At 41.6% G+C, this 22813-nt stretch overlaps 1 protein-coding gene across 1 annotated transcript in view; it reads left to right on the top strand.

Annotated features, from left to right (window-relative positions):
• LOC109881954 (sia-alpha-2,3-Gal-beta-1,4-GlcNAc-R:alpha 2,8-sialyltransferase) overlaps positions 1 to 22813 on the top strand; it is a 184453-nt gene that overhangs the window by 1383 nt on the left and 160257 nt on the right. Inside the window, exons 2-3 of the mRNA XM_031803312.1 lie at positions 8715 to 8837; positions 10209 to 10766. Of these exons, the coding sequence (XP_031659172.1) occupies positions 8715 to 8837; positions 10209 to 10766 (681 nt within the window). The remainder of the gene's footprint in view (positions 1 to 8714; positions 8838 to 10208; positions 10767 to 22813) is intronic.

Raw genomic sequence — 22813 nt, forward strand, 5'->3', positions numbered from 1 at the left:
TCTTGTTTTGATTATAATTAGGCTACTGTGAAGGGAATCCTCAACATCAATGATTTGGCTACAGTTCCTATGTGTATAGTACAAGTCAAAAGTTTGGACACACCTACTCATTCAAGGGTTTTTCTTTCTTTTTTAAAACTATTTTCTACATTGTAGAATAATAGTGAAGACATCAACACTATGACATAAGACACATGGAATCATGTAGTAACAAACAAAAAAGTTTTAAACAAATACTTGAGATTCTTCAAAGTAGCCACCCTATGCCCCGATGGCAGCTTTACACACTCTTGGCATTCTCTCAACCGGCATCACCTGGAATGCTTTTTCAACGGTGTTGAAGGAGTTCCCACATATGCTGAGCACTTGTTAGGTGCTTTTCCTTCACTCTGCGGTCCAACTCATCCCAAACTATCTCAATTGGGTTGAGGTCGGGTCATTGTGGAGGCCAGGTCATCTGATGCAGCACTCCATCACTCTCCTTCTTGGTCAAATAGCCCTTACACAGCCTGGAGGTGTGTTGGGTCATTGTCCTGTTGTAAAACAAATGTCCCACTAAGCGCAAACCAGATGGGATGGGGTATCGCTGCAGAGTTCTGTGGTAGCCATGCTGGTTAAGTGTGCCTTGAATTCTAAATAAATTACTGTCAGTGTCACCAGCAAAGCACCATCACACCACCTCCTCCTCCATGCTTCACGGTGGGAACCACACATGCAGAGATCATCCATTCACCTACTCCGCGTCTCACAAAGACACGGCGGTTGGAATAAAAAGTCTCAAATTTGGACTCATCAGACCAAAGGACAGATTTCCACTGGTCTAATGTCCATTGCTCGTGTTTCTTGGCCCAAGCAAGTCTCTTCTTCTGATAGGTGTCCTTTAGTAGTGGTTTCTTTGCAGCAATTTGACCATGAAGGCCTGATTCACGCAGTCTCCTCTGAACAGTTGATGTTGAGCTGTGTCTGTTACTTGAACTCTGTGAAACATTTATTTGGGCTGCAATTTCTGAGGCTGGTAATTCTAATGAACTTATCCTCTGCAGCAGAGGTAACTCTGGGTCTTCCTTTTCTTGTGGTACCGTCCTCATGAGAGACAGTTTCATCATAGCGCTTGATGGTTTTTGTGACTGCACTTGAAGAAACTTTCAAAGTTCTTGAGATTTTCCTGATTGACTGACCTTCATGTCTTAAAGTAATGATGGACTGTTGTTTCTCTTTGCTTATTTAAGCTGTTCTTGCCACAATATGGACTTGTTCTTTTACCAAATAGGGCTGTCTTCTGTATACCACCCCTAACATGTCACAACACAACTGATTGGCTAAAATGCATTAATTAATGCACAAATTAACTTTTAAGAAGGCACACCTGTTAATTGAAATGCATTCCAGGTGACTACCTCATGAAGCTGGTTGAGAGAATGCCAAGAGTGTGCAAAGCTGTCATCAAGACAGAGGGTGGATACTTAGAATCTCAAATATAAAATATATTTTGATTTATTTAACACTTTTTTGGTTACTACATGATTCCATATGGGTTATTTAATAGTTTTGATGTCTTCACTATTATTCTACAATGTAGAAAATAGTAAAAATAAAGAAAATCCCTTGAATGAGTAGGTGTGTCCAAACTTTTGACTGGTACTGTATATATGAATAAATTATATGGGTTGTATCCCAATGGCATTCTATTCCCTACATAGTGCACTACTATTGATGCGATCCTTATAGGGAATATGGTTCCATTTGGAACACACCCATACTGTATTTTTAAAAGTACCCCCCCCCTCCACAATCATAACGTCATCATAACACTCAATGTTTTATCCCAACAGCCACGGTCCAATCCCTTCACAAGTACGGTACCATCAGGACGTCATGCAACCAATTGACATCAGGTGGCCTAATGGTTAAAGAAGTTAATTATAGACTGCCAGTGTAGGCTACACCATGTGTGCCCCCTAAATGGCATCCTATTCCCTATATAGTGCACTACTTTTGACCAGAGCCCCCAAAGGGAATAGGGTGCCAGTTGGGACACAACCAGGCAGTGCATGATGCTATCCTCCCCTTAAAACTAATAATGGCAGTGCTTGCTAGCTATCTAGCCTACATGCTAATGCTATTGCTAGCCTTGTTACCTGTTGACCAGTCAACAGGTCAGTTAGAGGAGCAGACAGGCATCATACCCTTTTCACACTGCTGACCCAAGCCGTGCCGTACTGGGCAAGCCAGCACCGTACGGTTTCCAGTCAGCACCATTGTGTGAATTGGGTAATAATGTCCCATTGCATGAGTCTAATAATAATAACACTGCAATAAAATAGAATCACAGCTAGCTACCGCTTTATAATGGGAAACATAACAATGGAACTATAGTTCTTTACAGAGCTAGTTAATTACTTTATTAGGAAATTGAGTGACATGAGTTGTGGAACAAGGAGAGGAAGTGGGTGGAGTTGAGTGATGAGGGTGAAGGAGAGGAGGAGGGTGGGGAGGGTGAAGGAGAGGATGGTGGGGAGGGTGAAGGGGAGGAGAGAAGAGGAGGGTGGAGGAGATGAAAGGAGGGTAGAGGAGAGGAGGATGGTGAGGGTGGAGGACAGGAGAGGAGGACGGTGAGGGTGGAGGACAGGAGAGGATGGTGGGGAGGGTGAAGGGGAGGAGAGAAGAGGAGGGTGGAGGAGAGGAAAGGAGGGTAGAGGAGAGGAGGATGGTGAGGGTGGAGGACAGGAGAGGAGGATGGTGAGGGTGGAGGACAGGAGAGGAGGACGGTGAGGGTGGAGGACAGGAGAGGAGAGGAGGGTGGGGAAGAGGAGGGTGGTAATGAGGGTGGAAGAGAGGAGAGGAGGGTGGAGGAGGATGGTGAGGGTGGAAGAGAGGAGAGGAGGGTGGAGGAGAGGAGGAGGATGGTGATGAGGGTGGAAGAGAGGAGATGAGGGTGGAGGAGAGGATGATGGTGATGAGGGTGGAAGAGAGGAGACTGCAGGAGAGGAGGATGATGGTGATGAGGGTGGAAGAGAGGAGAGGAGGGTGGGGGAGAGGAGGATGGTGATGAGGGTGGAAGAGAGGAGAGGAGGGTGGAGGAGAGGAGAGGAGGGTGGAGGAGGATGGTGATGAGGGTGGAAGAGAGGAGAGGAGGGTGGAGGAGGATGGTGATGAGGGTGGAAGAGAGGAGAGGAGGGTGGAGGAGAGGAGGATGGTGATGAGAGTGGAAGAGAGGAGAGGAGGGTGGAGGAGAGGAGGAAGGTGATGAGGGTGGAGGAGAGGAGGATGGTGATGAAGGTGGAAGAGAGGAGACTGGAGGAGAGGAGGAGGATGGTGAGGGTAGAGGAAATGAGACTAGAGAAGAGGAGGATGGTGTAGGCTTGAAAACCCAACCATAGGCAACAATGATTAGGATCTGGTTTCAGTTATGGGCTCTTTAGAGAAACTACGTCACTACTTTATCCACTTAAATAAAATATAAATAGTAGCTAGCATGTGGTTAGAGTGGTTAGAGTGTAGGGACGGTAGGTAGCCTAGTGGTTAGAGTGTAGGGGCGGTAGGTAGCCTAGTGGTTAGAGTGTAGGGACGGTAGGTAGCCTAGTGGTTAGAGTGGTTAGAGTGTAGGGGCGGTAGGTAGCCTAGTGGTTAGAGTGGTTAGAGTGTAGGGGCGGTAGGTAGCCTAGTGGTTAGAGTGTAGGGGCGGTAGGTAGCCTAGTGGTTAGAGTGTAGGGGCGGTAGGTAGCCTAGTGGTTAGAGTGTAGGGGCGGTAGGTAGCCTAGTGGTTAGAGTGGTTAGAGTGTAGGGGCGGTAGGTAGCCTAGTGGTTAGAGTGGTTAGAGTGTAGGGGCGGTAGGTAGCCTAGTGGTTAGAGTGTAGGGGCGGTAGGTAGCCTAGTGGTTAGAGTGGTTAGAGTGTAGGGGCGGTAGGTAGCCTAGTGGTTAGAGTGTAGGGGCGGTAGGTAGCCTAGTGGTTAGAGTGTAGGGGCGGTAGGTAGCCTAGTGGTTAGAGTGTAGGGGCGGTAGGTAGCCTAGTGGTTAGAGTGTAGGGGCGGTAGGTAGCCTAGTGGTTAGAGTGGTTAGAGTGTAGGGGCGGTAGGGTAGCCTAGTGGTTAGAGTGTAGGGGCGGTAGGTAGCCTAGTGGTTAGAGTGTAGGGGCGGTAGGTAGCCTAGTGGTTAGAGTGTAGGGGCGGTAGGTAGCCTAGTGGTTAGAGTGGTTAGAGTGTAGGGGCGGTAGGTAGCCTAGTGGTTAGAGTGTAGGGGCGGTAGGTAGCCTAGTGGTTAGAGTGTAGGGGCGGTAGGTAGCCTAGTGGTTAGAGTGTAGGGGCGGTAGGTAGCCTAGTGGTTAGAGTGTAGGGGCGGTAGGTAGCATAGTGGTTAGAGTGTAGGGGCGGTAGGTAGCCTAGTGGTTAGAGTGTAGGGGCGGTAGGTAGCCTAGTGGTTAGAGTGTAGGGGCGGTAGGTAGCATAGTGGTTAGAGTGTAGGGGCGGTAGGTAGCCTAGTGGTTAGAGTGTAGGGGCGGTAGGTAGCATAGTGGTTAGAGTGTAGGGGCGGTAGGTAGCCTAGTGGTTAGAGTGTAGGGGCGGTAGGTAGCCTAGTGGTTAGAGTGTAGGGGCGGTAGGTAGCCTAGTGGTTAGAGTGTAGGGGCGGTAGGTAGCATAGTGGTTAGAGTGTAGAGGGGGCAGGTAGCCTAGTGGTTAGAGTGTAGGGGCGGTAGGTAGCCTAGTGGTTAGAGTGTAGGGGCGGCAGGTAGCCTAGTGGTTAGAGTGTAGGGGCGGTAGGTAGCCTAGTGGTTAGAGTGTAGGGGCGGTAGGTAGCCTAGTGGTTAGAGTGTAGAGGCGGCAGGTAGCCTAGTGGTTAGAGTGTAAGGACGGCAGGTAGCGTAGTGGTTAGAGTGTAGGGGCGGTAGGTAGCCTAGTGGTTAGAGTGTAGGGGCGGTAGGTAGCCTAGTGGTTAGAGTGTAGGGGCGGTAGGTAGCCTAGTGGTTAGAGTGTAGGGGCGGTAGGTAGCCTAGTGGTTAGAGTGGTTAGAGTGTAGGGGCGGTAGGTAGCCTAGTGGTTAGAGTGTAGGGGCGGTAGGTAGCCTAGTGGTTAGAGTGTAGGGGCGGTAGGTAGCCTAGTGGTTAGAGTGGTTAGAGTGTAGGGGCGGTAGGTAGCCTAGTGGTTAGAGTGTAGGGGCGGTAGGTAGCCTAGTGGTTAGAGTGTAGGGGCGGTAGGTAGCCTAGTGGTTAGAGTGTAGGTGCGGTAGGTACCTAGTGGTTAGAGTGTAGGTGCGGTAGGTAGCCTAGTGGTTAGAGTGTAGGGGCGGTAGTAGCCTAGTGGTTAGATTGTTGGGGTGGTAGGTAGCCTAGTGGTTAGAGTGTGGGGGCGGGAGTGTAGGGGCGGTAAGGTAGCCTAGTGGTTAGAGTGTAGGGGCGGTAGGTAGCCTAGTGGTTAGAGTGTAGGGGCGGTAGGTAGCCTAGTGGTTAGAGTGTAGGGGCGGTAGGTAGCCTAGTGGTTAGAGTGTAGGGGCGGGAGTAGGGGCGGCAGGTAGCCTAGTGGTTAGAGTGTAGGGGCAGCAGGTAGCCTAGTGGATAGAGTGTAGGGACGGTAGGTAGCCTAGTGGTTAGAGTGTAGGGGCGGTAGGTAGCCTAGTGGTTAGAGTGTAGGGGCGGTAGGTAGCCTAGTGGTTAGAGTGTAGGGGCGGTAGGTAGCCTAGTGGTTAGAGTGTAGGTGCGGTAGGTACCTAGTGGTTAGAGTGTAGGTGCGGTAGGTAGCCTAGTGGTTAGAGTGTAGGGGCGGTAGTAGCCTAGTGGTTAGATTGTTGGGGTGGTAGGTAGCCTAGTGGTTAGAGTGTGGGGGCGGGAGTGTAGGGGCGGTAAGGTAGCCTAGTGGTTAGAGTGTAGGGGCGGTAGGTAGCCTAGTGGTTAGAGTGTAGGGGCGGTAGGTAGCCTAGTGGTTAGAGTGTAGGGGCGGTAGGTAGCCTAGTGGTTAGAGTGTAGGGGCGGGAGTAGGGGCGGCAGGTAGCCTAGTGGTTAGAGTGTAGGGGCAGCAGGTAGCCTAGTGGATAGAGTGTAGGGACGGTAGGTAGCCTAGTGGTTAGAGTGTAGGGGCGGTAGGTAGCCTAGTGGTTAGAGTGTAGGGGCGGTAGGTAGCCTAGTGGTTAGAGTGTAGGGGCGGGAGTGTAGGGGCGGCAGGTAGCCTAGTGGTTAGAGTGTAGGGGCAGCAGGTAGCCTAGTGGATAGAGTGTAGGGACGGTAGGTAGCCTAGTGGTTAGAGTGTAGGGGCGGTAGGTAGCCTAGTGGTTAGAGTGTAGAGGTGGCAGGTAGACTAGTGGTTAGAGTGTAGAGGTGGTAGGTAGCCTAGTGGTTAGATTGTAGGGGCGGTAGGTAGCCTAGTGGTTAGAGTGTAGGGGCGGTAGGTAGCCTAGTGGTTAGAGTGTAGAGGTGGCAGGTAGACTAGTGGTTAGAGTGTAGAGGTGGTAGGTAGCCTAGTGGTTAGATTGTAGGGGCGATAAGCCTAGTGGTTAGATTGTTGGGGCGGTAGGTAGCCTAGTGGTTAGAGTGTAGGGGCGGTAGGTAGCCTAGTGGTTAGAGTGTAGGGGCGGGAGTGTAGGGGCGGGAGTGTAGGGGCGGCAGGTACCCTAGTGGTTAGAGTGTAGGGGCGGTAGGTAGCCTAGTGGTTAGAGTGTAGGGGCGGTAGGTAGCCTAGTGGTTAGAGTGTAGGGGCGGGAGTGTAGGGGCGGCAGGTAGCCTAGTGGTTAGAGTGTAGGGGCAGCAGGTAGCCTAGTGGATAGAGTGTAGGGACGGTAGGTAGCCTAGTGGTTAGAGTGTAGGGGCGGTAGGTAGCCTAGTGGTTAGAGTGTAGAGGTGGCAGGTAGACTAGTGGTTAGAGTGTAGAGGTGGTAGGTAGCCTAGTGGTTAGATTGTAGGGGCGGTAAGCCTAGTGGTTAGATTGTTGGGGCGGTAGGTAGCCTAGTGGTTAGAGTGTAGTGGCTGGAGTGTAGAGTGTAGGGGCGGGAGTGTAGGCGGTAGGTACCCTAGTGGTTAGATTGTAGGGGCGGTAGGTAGCCTAGTGGTTAGAGTGTAGGGGCGGTAGGTAGCCTAGTGGTTAGAGTGTAGGGGCGGGAGTGTAGGGGCGGCAGGTAGCCTAGTGGTTAGAGTGTAGGGGCAGCAGGTAGCCTAGTGGATAGAGTGTAGGGACGGTAGGTAGCCTAGTGGTTAGAGTGTAGGGGCGGTAGGTAGCCTAGTGGTTAGAGTGTAGAGGTGGCAGGTAGACTAGTGGTCAGAGTGTAGAGGTGGTAGGTAGCCTAGTGGTTAGATTGTAGGGGCGGTAGGTAGCCTAGTGGTTAGATTGTTGGGGCGGTAGGTAGCCTAGTGGTTAGTGTGTAGGGGCGGGAGTGTAGGGGCGGTAGGTAGCCTAGTGGTTATAGTGTAGGGGCGGTAGGTAGCCTAGTGGTTAGAGTGTAGGGGCGGTAGGTAGCCTAGTGGTTAGAGTGTAGGGGCGGGAGTGTAGGGGCGGCAGGTACCCTAGTGGTTAGAGTGTAGGGGCGGCAGGTAGCCTAGTGGTTAGAGTGTATGGGGCGGTAAGGTAGCCTAGTGGTTAGAGTGTAGGGGCGGCAGGTAGCCTAGTGGTTAGAGTGTAGGGCCGGCAGGTAGCCTAGTGGTTAGAGTGTAGGGGCGGTAGGTAGCCTAGTGGTTAGAGTGTAAGGACGGCAGGTAGCCTAGTGGTTAGAGTGTAGGGGCGGCAGGTAGCCTAGTGGTTAGAGTGTAGGGGCGGCAGGTAGCCTAGTGGTTAGAGTGTAGGGACGGCAGGTAACCTAGTGGTTAGAGTGTAGGGGAGGTAGGTAGCCTAGTGCTTAGAGTGTAGGGGCGGTAGGTAGCCTAGTGGTTAGAGTGTAGGGGCGGTAGGTAGCCTAGTGTTTAGAGTGTAGGGGCGGTAGTGTAGGGGCGGTAGTGTAGGGGCGGCAGGTAGCCTAGTGGTTAGAGCGTTAGGCCAGTAACCGGGAAGGTTGCTAGATCGAATCCCCGAGCTGGTTGTTGAAATCTGTCGTTCTGCCACTGAACAAGGCAGTTAACCCACTGTTCCTAGGTTGTCATTGTAAATAAGAGTTGGTTCTTAACTGACTTGCCTAGTTGAATAAAAGTTTTTGAAAAAAACACTTTGCCTGCAAACATTGGTTTTGAATTGTAATGTTCTGGCAGATCAACCTCGTGATTTGTTGAATACAGACAACTATTTTTTTCCCTTATAATTTTTTTTTGAAGTTGACAAAAGAGTCTGTAATTGAAACTAGAACCTTGTCGCTGTTGCCTAGGAGGGTGGAGGAGAGGAGAGGAGGGTGGAGGAGAGGAGAGGAGAGGAGGGTGGAGGAGAGGAGAGGAGGGTGGAGGAGAGGAGAGGAGGGTGGAGGAGAGGCTGTTAGACGCTGATCAGGCCCTGCTTCTACCAGCTTCCCACCTATCAGTAACATCAGAACCAACTGGGCCGGCCTCCCTTCCCTTCCTAATGGACACAACACACTGTTTCTGTGGTTGTCTCTGTCAAAAAAAGGAGGTTGGTTCTTCTTACACTTAATAAACAAACTACAGAATATTCCTTTTGCAAAACAGAAAACAAATATTCCTTTCGCAAATTTTTCTGTCTTTTATTTCTGTCTTGGAGATGCAGTAGCATGGGAAAAATAGACAAGTTACAGATAGACACTAACATTTTGGTCCAAGCCTTCTCTAGTGTGTACCAATGTCTCTGTACAACAGGTCTCAGCTGGCCATGAAGTACCTGGACCCGGCCTTCACCCCTCTGACCAAGGCCCTGAATGAGGGCCTGCAGGAGAACGCCTCCAAATGGCGCTATAACAGAACGGCATTCACAGAACAGAGGTAAAGTTAGCCTATAGGGATACATCTGGGTGCTGTTCAGTAAGCACTAACGTTGCAAAACTTTTACAACAGATAACTGACATAGTCTCTGATGACAGCCTTAACAGTAAAATATAAGTAGCTGGTTTGGTTCGGCTAATTTTAAAACCAGACACTAAGCTGGGTTCAAATGACTTGCGTATTCAAGTATTTGTATTTTAAATACTTATTTTCTGTGTATTTGAGTGTTTTCAAATAATGTAACTGAATCAACTAATTGTATTTTGGCTATTTGAAACTATTTTCCATATACATTTCAAATACCCGTAGGGCCAAACAGACCTAGGTTCAAATTCAGGAACTATTTAAATATTTGTATTTGGAGAAACACTCTTGTGTATTTGGGTATTTCCAAATACATTCCAATACTTTCCAAATGTATTTCCAAATACATTCCAATACTTTCCAAATGTATTTCCAAATACATTCCAATACTTTCCAAATGTATTTCCAAATACATTCCAATATTTTCCAAATGTATTTCCAAATACATTCCAATACTTTCCAAATGTATTTCCAAATACATTCCAATACTTTCCAAATGTATTTCCAAATACATTCCAATACTTTCCAAATGTATTTCCAAATACATTCCAATACTTTCCAAATGTATTTCCAAATACATTCCAATATTTTCCAAATGTATTTCCAAATACATTCCAATACTTTCCAAATGTATTTCCAAATACATTCTAATGTTGTTGTTTTTTATTCCGAAATGTGAAAGTAATTTAAATATTTAAAATAGTATTTCAATACAGGTCTGCTAATTTATGGGGTGTATATTTACAATATTTACAATAAGTGTGCATCCCATTTGGCACCCTGTTCCCTATATAGTGCACTACTTTTGACCAGAACCCTATGCCACCCTATTCCCTATATAGTGCACTACTTTAGATCAGAGCCCTATAGAACCCCATTCCCTATATAGTGCACTACTTTAGACCAGAGCCCTATAGTGTACTACTTTAGACCAGAGCCCTATAGAACCCTATTCCCTATATAGTGCACTACTTTAGACCAGAGCCCTATAGAACCCTATTCCCTATATAGTGCACTACTTTAGACCAGAGCCCTATAGAACCCTATTCCCTATATAGTGCACTACTTTAGACCAGAGCCCTATAGAACCCTATTCCCTATATAGTGCACTACTTTAGACCAGGGCCCTATAGAACCCTATTCCCTATATAGTGCACTACATTAGACCAGGGCCCTATTCCCTATGTAGTGCACTACTTTAGACCAGAGCCCTATAGGAAATGGGGTTCCATTTGGAATGCAGGCTAACACTCCCCCCCCCCCGTCTGATCTCCCCATCTCTTCCAGAAAAGAGATCTCTCAGCACATCGACATCGCCCACAACTTCACCCTGACCCGGAGCAGCGTGCGCGTGGGTCAGCTGATGCACTATGACTATTCCAGCCACAAGTACGTGTTCTCTATCGGCGAGAACTTCAAGTCCCTGCTTCCCGAGGCCTCCCCCATCGTCAACAAACACTACAATGTGTGCGCCGTGGTGGGGAACAGCGGCGTCCTCACAGGGAGTCGCTGCGGCCCCGAGATCGAGAAGTTCGACTTCGTCTTCCGCTGCAACTTCGCTCCCACTGAGATCTTCCGCCGGGACGTGGGGCGGAGGACCAACCTCACGACCTTTAACCCCAGCATCCTGGAGAAGTACTACAACAACCTGCTGACCATCCAAGACAGGAACAACTTCTTCCTGAGTCTGAAGAAGCTGGACAGGGCCATACTCTGGATCCCTGCCTTCTTCTTCCATACCTCGGCCACGGTGACCAGGACACTGGTCGACTTCTTTGTTGAGCACAGAGGACAGCTGAAGGTTCAGCTTGCCTGGCCGGGCAACATCATGCAGTACGTCAACAGGTAACACTGGATACAACTGACTGATTGATTGATGTATAGTTAATTGATTGATTGATTGATTGATTGATTTGATTGGTTGATGATGTTATTGTCCTTCAAGAGGAAAACATTTTTCACTGCTCACAAGTTACGTAGCATCACAACTAGACACACTCAACATAGTATTGGACAGAGAGAGGTCTGTCTGAATGAGTCTGGAACAGAGAGAGGTCTGTCTGTGAATGATTCTGGAACAGAGAGAGATCTGTCTGTGAATGAGTCTGGAACAGAGAGAGATCTGTCTGTGAATGAGTCTGGAACAGAGAGAGGTCTGTCTGTGAATGAGTCTGGAACAGAGAGAGATCTGTCTGTGAATGAGTCTGGAACAGAGAGTGATCTGTCTGTGAATGGGTCTGGAACAGAGAGTGATCTGTCTGTGAATGAGTCTGGAACAGAGAGTGATCTATCTGTGAATGGGTCTGGAACAGAGAGTGATCTATCTGTGAATGTGTCTGAGTTTAATTTCATAAGAGACTGGGTTTGAATCCCAGATGGTACCCTATTCCCTACGTAGTGCACTACTTTTTACCAGAGCCCTATGGGCCCTACGTGCCCTTGTCAACGGTAGTGCACCACGTAGGGAATAGGGTGCCATCTGTGACACAGCCTGGTTGTGCTGTAATCTCCCTCAATCCCATTAAAGTAACCTGCTCGGACAGGATTACTCCGTGTAACAGGCTCTGTCTGCCTGAAGACACCTTAACTGTCTGTTGTGTCCGTTGTTAAGGGACCAATTGTATTTTCCTTCCAGTAGGGAATGTGATAAATCATCAATGGTTTAAATTAGTTTTCTACTTAATACTGGAGCAATCACACATAAACACACATAAACACCCATAAACACACACACACACAAACACACACACATAAACACACATAAATACACACACATAAACACATATAAACACACACATAAACACACACAAACACACATAAACACACATAAACACACACACATAAACACACATGAATACACACACATAAACACACACACAAACACACATAAACACACATAAACACATATAAACACACACATAAACACACATAAACACACATAAACACACACAAACACACACACATAAACACACATAAACACATATAAACACACACATAAACACACATAAACACACACATAAACACACATAAACACACATAAACACACACACATAAACACACACATAAACACACATAAACACACATAAACACACATAAACACACATAAACACATTATCCATTCTAACAGTATCCAGTATCCATTCTAACAGTACCTATTCTAACAGTATCCATTCTAACAGTATCCATTCTAACAGTACCCATTCTAACAGTATCCATTCTAACAGTATCCAGTATCCATTCTAACAGTATCCATTCTAACAGTATCCATTCTAACAGTATCCATTCTAACAGTATCCATTCTAACAGTATCCAGTATCCATTCTAACTACCCATTCTAACAGTACCCAGTATCCATCTAACAGTATCCATTCTAACAGTATCCATTCTAACAGTATCCAGTATCCATTCTAACAGTATCCAGTTTCCATTCTAACAGTAACCATTCTAACAGTATCCATTCTAACAGTATCCATTCTAACAGTATCCATCCTAACAGTATCCATTCTAACAGTATCCATTCTAACAGTATCCATTCTAACAGTATCCATCCTAACAGTATCCATTCTAACAGTATCCATTCTAACAGTAACCATTCTAACAGTATCCATTCTAACAGTATCCATTCTAACAGTATCCATCCTAACAGTAACCATTCTAACAGTAACCATTTTAACAGTATCCATTCTAACAGTATCCATTCTAACAGTATCCATTCTAACAGCATCCAGTATCCATTCTAACAGTACCCATTCTAACAGTATCCAGTATCCATTCTAACAGTATCCATTCTAACAGTATCCAGTATCCATTCTAACAGTATCCATTCTAACAGTAACCATTCTAACATTATCCATTCTAACAGCATCCAGTATCCATTCTAACAGTACCCATTCTAACAGTATCCATTCTAACATTATCCAGTATCCATTCTAACAGTATCCATTCTAACAGTATCCAGTGTCAATTCTAACATTAATCATTCTAACAGTATCCATTCTAACAGTATCCAGTATCCATTCTAACAGTATCCATTCTAACAGTATCCAGTATCTATTCCAACAGTAATCACTCTAACAGTATCCATTCTAACAGTATCCAGTAACTATTCTAACAGTACCCATTCTAACAGTATCCATTCTAACAGTTTCCATTCTAACAGTATCCAGTGTCAATTCTAACATTACCCATTCTAACAGTATCCATTCTAACAGTATCCATTCTAACAGTATCCAGTATCCATTCTAACAGTATCCATTCTAACAGTATCCATTCTAACAGTATCCAGTATCTATTCCAACAGTAATCACTCTAACAGTATCCATTCTAACAGTATCCATTAACTATTCTAACAGTACCCATTCTAACAGTATCCATTCTAACAGTTTCCATTCTAACAGTATCCAGTATCTATTCCAACAGTAATCACTCTAACAGTATCCATTCTAACAGTATCCAGTAACTATTCTAACAGTACCCATTCTAACAGTATCCATTCTAACAGTTTCCATTCTAACAGTATCCAGTGTCAATTCTAACATTACCCATTCTAACAGTATCCATTCTAACAGTATCCAGTATCCATTCTAACAGTATCCATTCTAACAGTATCCATTCTAACAGTATCCAGTATCTATTCCAACAGTAATCACTCTAACAGTATCCATTCTAACAGTATCCAGTAACTATTCTAACAGTACCCATTCTAACAGTATCCATTCTAACAGTTTCCATTCTAACAGTATCCAGTGTCAATTCTAACATTACCCATTCTAACAGTATCCATTCTAACAGTATCCATTCTAACAGTATCCATCTAACAGTACCCATTCTAACAGTATCCATTCTAACAGTATCCATTCTAACAGTATCCATTATAACAGTATCCATTCTAACAGTATCCAGTATCTATTCCAACAGTAACCACTCTAACAGTACCCATTCTAACAGTATCCAGTATCCATTCTAACAGTATCCATTCTAACAGTATCCATTATAACAGTATCCATTATAACAGTATCCATTCTAACAGTATCCATTCTAACAGTAACCATTTTAACAGTATCCATTCTAACAGTATCCATTCTAACAGTATCCATTCTAACAGTATCCATTCTAACAGCATCCAGTATCCATTCTAACAGTACCCATTCTAACAGTATCCAGTAACCATTCTAACAGTACCCATTCTAACAGTATCCATTCTAACAGTACCCAGTATCCATTCTAACAGTATCCATTCTAACAGTATCCATCTAACAGTAACCATTCTAACAGTATCCATTCTAACAGTATCCATTCTAACAGTATCCAGTATCCATTCTAACAGTACCCATTCTAACAGTATCCATTCTAACAGTATCCATTCTAACAGTATCCATTCTAACAGTTTCCATTCTAACAGTATCCAGTATCCATTCTAACAGTATCCATTCTAACAGTATCCATTCTAACATTATCCATTCTAACAGTATCCATTCTAACAGCATCCAGTATCCATTCTAACAGTACCCATTCTAACAGTATCCATTCTAACAGTATCCAGTATCCATTCTAACAGTAACCATTCTAACAGTATCCATTCTAACAGTATCAATTCTAACAGTATCCGGTATCCATTCTAACAGTATCCATTCTGACAGTATCCATTCTAACAGTATCAGGTATCCATTCGAACAGTATCCATTCTAACAGTATCCATTCTAACAGTACCCATTCTAACATTATCCATTCTAACAGTTTCCAGTATCCATTCTAACAGTATCCATTCTAACAGTATCCAGTAACTATTCTAACAGTACCCATTCTAACAGTATCCATTCTAACAGTATCCATTCTAACAGTATCCATTCTAACAGTATCCATTCTAACAGTATCCATTATAACAGTATCCATTCTAACAGTATCCAGTATCTATTCCAACAGTAACCACTCTAACAGTACCCATTCTAACAGTATCCAGTATCCATTCTAACAGTATCCATTCTAACAGTATCCATTATAACAGTATCCATTCTAACAGTATCCATTCTTACAGTAACCATTTTAACAGTATCCATTCTAACAGTACCCATTCTAACATTATCAGGTATCCATTCGAACAGTATCCATTCTAACAGTATCCATTCTAACAGTACCCATTCTAACATTATCCATTCTAACAGTATCCGGTATCCATTCTAACAGTATCCATTCTGACAGTATCCATTCTAACAGTATCAGGTATCCATTCGAACAGTATCCATTCTAACAGTATCCATTCTAACAGTACCCATTCTAACATTATCCATTCTAACAGTTTCCAGTATCCATTCTAACAGTATCCATTCTAACAGTATCCAGTAACTATTCTAACAGTACCCATTCTAACAGTATCCATTCTAACAGTATCCATTCTAACAGTATCCATTCTAACAGTATCCATTCTAACAGTAACCATTCTAACAGTATCCATTCTAACAGTATCCATTCTAACAGTATCCATCTAACAGTAACCATTCTAACAGTAACCATTCTAACAGTATCCATTCTAACAGTATCCAGTATCTATTCTAACAGTACCCATTCTAACAGTATCCATTCTAACAGTTTCCATTCTAACAGTATCCATTCTAACAGTATCCATTCTAACAGTATCCATTCTAACAGTACCCATTCTAACAGTATCCATTCTAACAGTATCAATTCTAACAGTATCCGGTATCCATTCTAACAGTATCCATTCTGACAGTATCCATTCTAACAGTATCCAGTATCCATTCTAACAGTATCCATTCTAACAGTATCCATTCTAACAGTACCCATTCTAACAGTATCCATTCTAACAGTATCCATTCTAACAGTATCCAGTATCCATTCTAACAGTATCCATTCTAACAGTATCCAGTAACTATTCTAACAGTACCCATTCTAACAGTATCCATTCTAACAGTATCCATTCTAACAGTATCCAGTAACCATTCTAACAGTACCCATTCTAACAGTATCCATTCTAACAGTATCCAGGATCTATTCCAACAGTAACCACTCTAACAGTACCCATTCTAACAGTATCCAGTATCCATTCTAACAGTATCCATTCTAACAGTATCCATTATAACAGTATCCATTCTAACAGTATCCATTCTAACAGTAACCATTTTAAACAGTATCCATTCTAACAGTACCCATTCTAACAGTATCCATTCTAACAGTATCAATTCTAACAGTATCCGGTATCCATTCTAACAGTATCCATTCTGACAGTATCCATTCTAACAGTATCAGGTATCCATTCGAACAGTATCCATTCTAACAGTATCCATTCTAACAGTACCCATTCTAACATTATCCATTCTAACAGTTTCCAGTATCCATTCTAACAGTATCCATTCTAACAGTATCCAGTAACTATTCTAACAGTACCCATTCTAACAGTATCCATTCTAACAGTATCCATTCTAACAGTATCCATTCTAACAGTATCCATTCTAACAGTAACCATTCTAACAGTATCCATTCTAACAGTATCCATTCTAACAGTATCCATCTAACAGTAACCATTCTAACAGTAACCATTCTAACAGTATCCATTCTAACAGTATCCAGTATCTATTCTAACAGTATCCATTCTAACAGTATCCATTCTAACAGTATCCATTCTAACAGTATCCATTCTAACAGTATCCGGTATCCATTCTAACAGTATCCATTCTGACAGTATCCATTCTAACAGTATCCAGTATCCATTCTAACAGTATCCATTCTAACAGTATCCATTCTAACAGTACCCATTCTAACAGTATCCATTCTAACAGTATCCATTCTAACAGTATCCAGTATCCATTCTAACAGTATCCATTCTAACAGTATCCAGTAACTATTCAAACAGTACCCATTCTAACAGTATCCATTCTAACAGTATCCATTCTAACAGTATCCAGTAACCATTCTAACAGTACCCATTCTAACAGTATCCATTCTAACAGTATCCAGTATCCATTCTAACAGTATCCATTCTAACAGTATCCATTCTAACATTATCCATTCTAACAGTATCCATTCTAACAGCATCCAGTATCCATTCTAACAGTACCCATTCTAACAGTACCCATTCTAACAGTACCCATTCTAACATTATCCATTCTAACAGTTTCCAGTATCCATTCTAACAGTATCCATTCTAACAGTATCCAGTAACTATTCTAACAGTACCCATTCTAACAGTATCCATTCTAACAGTATCCATTCTAACAGTATCCATTCTAACAGTATCCATTCTAACAGTATCCATTATAACAGTATCCATTCTAACAGTATCCAGTAGCTATTCCAACAGTAACCACTCTAACAGTACCCATTCTAACAGTATCCAGTACCCATTCTAACAGTATCCATTCTAACAGTATCCATTATAACAGTATCCATTCTAACAGTATCCATTCTAACAGTAACCATTTTAACAGTATCCATTCTAACAGTACCCATTCTAACAGTATCCATTCTAACAGTATCAATTCTAACAGTATCCGGTATCCATTCTAACAGTATCCATTCTGACAGTATCCATTCTAACAGTATCAGGTATCCATTCGAACAGTATCCATTCTAACAGTATCCATTCTAACAGTACCCATTCTAACATTATCCATTCTAACAGTTTCCAGTATCCATTCTAACAGTATCCATTCTAACAGTATCCAGTAACTATTCTAACAGTACCCATTCTAACACTACCCATTCTAACAGTATCCATTCTAACAGTATCCATTCTAACAGTATCCATTCTAACAGTATCCATTCTAACAGTAACCATTCTAACAGTATCCATTCTAACAGTATCCATCTAACAGTAACCATTCTAACAGTAACCATTCTAACAGTATCCATTCTAACAGTATCCAGTATCTATTCTAACAGTACCCATTCTAACAGTATCCATTCTAACAGTTTCCATTCTAACAGTATCCATTCTAACAGTAACCATTCTAACAGTATCCATTCTAACAGTATCCATTCTAACAGTATCCATTCTAACAGCATCCAGTATACATTCTAACAGTATCCATTCTAACAGTATCCAGTATCCATTCTAACAGTATCCATTCTAACAGTTTCCATTCTAACAGTATCCAGTATCAATTCTAACATTACCCATTCTAACAGTAGCCATTCTAACAGTATCCATTCTAACAGTATCCATCTAACAGTAACCATTCTAACAGTATCCATTCTAACAGTATCCAGTATCCATTCTAACAGTATCCATTCTAACAGTATCCATTCTAACAGTATCCAGTATCTATTCCAACAGTAATCACTCTAACAGTATCCATTCTAACAGTATCCAGTATCTATTCCAACAGTATCCTTTATAACAGTATCCATTCTAACAGTATCCATTCTAACAGTATCCATTCTAACAGTATCCATTCTAACAGTATCCATTCTAACAGTATCCATCTAACAGTAACCATTCTAACAGTATCCATTCTAACAGTACCCATTCTAAACAGTATCCATTCTAACAGTATCCATTCTAACAGTATCCATTCTAACAGTATCCATCTAACAGTAACCATTCTAACAGTATCCATTCTAACAGTACCCATTCTAACAGTATCCATTCTAACAGTATCCATTCTAACAGTATCCATTCTAACAGTATCCATTCTAACAGTATCCAGTATCTATTCCAACAGTATCCTTTATAACAGTATCCATTATAACAGTATCCATTCTAACAGTATCCATTCTAACAGTAACCATTTTAACAGTCTCCATTCTAACAGTATCCATTCTAACAGTATCCATTCTAACAGTATCCAGTATCTATTCCAACAGTAATCACTCTAACAGTATCCATTCTAACAGTATCCAGTAACTATTCTAACAGTACCCATTCTAACAGTATCCATTCTAACAGTTTCCATTCTAACAGTATCCAGTATCAATTCTAACATTACCCATTCTAACAGTAACCATTCTAACAGTATCCATTCTAACAGTATCCATTCTAACAGTATCCAGTATCAATTCTAACATTACCCATTCTAACAGTATCCATTCTAACAGTATCCATTCTAACAGTATCCAGTATCTATTCCAACAGTAATCACTCTAACAGTATCCATTCTAACAGTATCCAGTAACTATTCTAACAGTACCCATTCTAACAGTATCCATTCTAACAGTTTCCATTCTAACAGTATCCAGTATCAATTCTAACATTACCCATTCTAACAGTATCCATTCTAACAGTATCCATTCTAACAGTATCCATTCTAACAGTATCCATTCTAACAGTATCCATCTAACAGTAACCATTCTAACAGTATCCATTCTAACAGTATCCATTCTAACAGTATCCATTCTAACAGTATCCATTCTAACAGTATCCATTCTAACAGTATCCACTATCTATTCCAACAGTAATCCTTTATAACAGTATCCATTATAACAGTATCCATTCTAACAGTATCCATCCTAACAGTAACCATTTTAACAGTCTCCATTCTAACAGTATCCATTCTAACAGTATCCATTCTAACAGTATCCAGTATCTATTCCAACAGTAATCACTCTAACAGTATCCATTCTAACAGTATCCAGTAACTATTCTAACAGTACCCATTCTAACAGTATCCATTCTAACAGTTTCCATTCTAACAGTATCCAGTATCAATTCTAAACATTACCCATTCTAACAGTATCCATTCTAACAGTATCCATTCTAACAGTATCCATTCTAACAGTATCCATTCTAACAGTATCCATCTAACAGTAACCATTCTAACAGTATCCATTCTAACAGTATCCATTCTAACAGTATCCATTCTAACAGTATCCATTCTAACAGTATCCATTCTAACAGTATCCACTATCTATTCCAACAGTATCCTTTATAACAGTATCCATTATAACAGTATCCATTCTAACAGTATCCATCCTAACAGTAACCATTTTAACAGTCTCCATTCTAACAGTATCCATTCTAACAGTATCCATTCTAACAGTATCCATTCTAACAGCATCCAGTATCCATTCTAACAGTACCCATTCTAACAGTATCCAGTAACCATTCTAACAGTACCCATTCTAACAGTATCCATTCTAACAGTATCCAGTATCCATTCTAACAGTATCCATTCTAACAGTATCCATTCTAACATTATCCATTCTAACAGTACCCATTCTAACAGTATCCATTCTAACATTATCCAGTTATCCATTCAAACAGTATCCATTCTAACAGTATCCATTCTAACAGTACCCATTCTAACAGTATCCATACTAACAGTATCAATTCTAACAGTATCCGGTATCCATTCTAACAGTATCCATTCTGACAGTATCCATTCTAACAGTATCCAGTATCCATTCTAACAGTATCCATTCTAACAGTATCCATTCTAACAGTACCCATTCTAACAGTATCCATTCTAACAGTATCCAGTATCCATTCTAACAGTATCCATTCTAACAGTATCCATTCTAACATTATCCAGTATCCATTCTAACAGTATCCATTCTAACAGTATCCATTCTAACATTATCCATTCTAACAGTACCCATTCTAACAGTATCAATTCTAACAGTATCCGGTATCCATTCTAACAGTATCCATTCTAACAGTATCCATTCTAACAGTATCCATTCTTACAGTATCCATTCTAACAGTATCCATCTAACAGTAACCATTCTAACAGTATCCATTCTAACAGTATCCATTCTAACAGTATCCATTCTAACAGTATCCATCTAACAGTAACCATTCTAACAGTATCCATTCTAACAGTACCCATTCTAACAGTATCCATTCTAACAGTATCCATTCTAACAGTATCCATTCTAACAGTATCCATTCTAACAGTATCCAGTATCTATTCCAACAGTATCCTTTATAACAGTATCCATTATAACAGTATCCATTCTAACAGTATCCATTCTAACAGTAACCATTTTAACAGTCTCCATTCTAACAGTATCCATTCTAACAGTATCCATTCTAACAGTATCCCAGTATCTATTCCAACAGTAATCACTCTAACAGTATCCATTCTAAACAGTATCCAGTAACTATTCTAACAGTACCCATTCTAACCAGTATCCATTCTAACAGTTTCCATTCTAACAGTATCCAGTATCAATTCTAACATTACCATTCTAAACAGTAACCATTCTAACAGTATCCATTCTAACAGTATCCATTCTAACAGTATCCAGTATCAATTCTAACATTACCCATTCTAAACAGTATCCATTCTAACAGTATCCAGTATCTATTCCAACAGTAATCACTCTAACAGTATCCATTCTAACAGTATCCAGTAACTATTCTAACAGTACCCATTCTAACAGTATCCATTCTAACAGTTTCCATTCTAACAGTATCCAGTATCCATTCTAACAGTATCCATTCTAACAGTATCCATTCTAACAGTATCCATTCTTACAGTATCCATTCTAACAGTATCCATCTAACAGTAACCATTCTAACAGTATCCATTCTAACAGTATCCATTCTAACAGTATCCATTCTAACAGTATCCATCTAACAGTAACCATTCTAACAGTATCCATTCTAACAGTACCCATTCTAACAGTATCCATTCTAACAGTATCCATTCTAACAGTATCCATTCTAACAGTATCCATTCTAACAGTATCCAGTATCTATTCAACAGTATCCTTTCTAACAGTATCCATTATAACAGTATCCATTCTAACAGTATCCATTCTAACAGTAACCATTTTAACAGTCTCCATTCTAACAGTATCCATTCTAACAGTATCCATTCTAACAGTATCCAGTATCTATTCCAACAGTATCACTCTAACAGTATCCATTCTAACAGTATCCAGTAACTATTCTAACAGTACCCATTCTAACAGTATCCATTCTAACAGTTTCCATTCTAACAGTATCCAGTATCAATTCTAACATTACCCATTCTAACAGTAACCATTCTAACAGTATCCATTCTAACAGTATCCATTCTAACAGTATCCAGTATCAATTCTAACATTACCCATTCTAACAGTATCCATTCTAACAGTATCCAGTATCTATTCCAACAGTAATCACTCTAACAGTATCCATTCTAACAGTATCCAGTAACTATTCTAACAGTACCCATTCTAACAGTATCCATTCTAACAGTTTCCATTCTAACAGTATCCAGTATCAATTCTAACATTACCCATTCTAACAGTATCCATTCTAACAGTATCCATTCTAACAGTATCCATTCTAACAGTATCCATCTAACAGTAACCATTCTAACAGTATCCATTCTAACAGTATCCATTCTAACAGTATCCATTCTAACAGTATCCATTCTAACAGTATCCATTCTAACAGTATCCACTATCTATTCCAACAGTATCCTTTATAACAGTATCCATTATAACAGTATCCATTCTAACAGTATCCATCCTAACAGTAACCATTTTAACAGTCTCCATTCTAACAGTATCCATTCTAACAGTATCCATTCTAACAGTATCCATTCTAACAGCATCCAGTATCCATTCTAACAGTACCCATTCTAACAGTATCCAGTAACCATTCTAACAGTACCCATTCTAACAGTATCCATTCTAACAGTATCCAGTATCCATTCTAACAGTATCCATTCTAACAGTATCCATTCTAACATTATCCATTCTAACAGTACCCATTCTAACAGTATCCATTCTAACATTATCCAGTATCCATTCAAACAGTATCCATTCTAACAGTATCCATTCTAACAGTACCCATTCTAACAGTATCCATACTAACAGTAATCACTCTAACAGTATCCATTCTAACAGTATCCAGTAACTATTCTAACAGTACCCATTCTAACAGTATCCATTCTAACAGTTTCCATTCTAACAGTATCCAGTGTCAATTCTAACATTACCCATTC

Source organism: Oncorhynchus kisutch, linkage group LG23, assembly GCF_002021735.2.
Source record: "Oncorhynchus kisutch isolate 150728-3 linkage group LG23, Okis_V2, whole genome shotgun sequence".
In the NCBI taxonomy this organism is placed as follows: domain Eukaryota; kingdom Metazoa; phylum Chordata; class Actinopteri; order Salmoniformes; family Salmonidae; genus Oncorhynchus; species Oncorhynchus kisutch.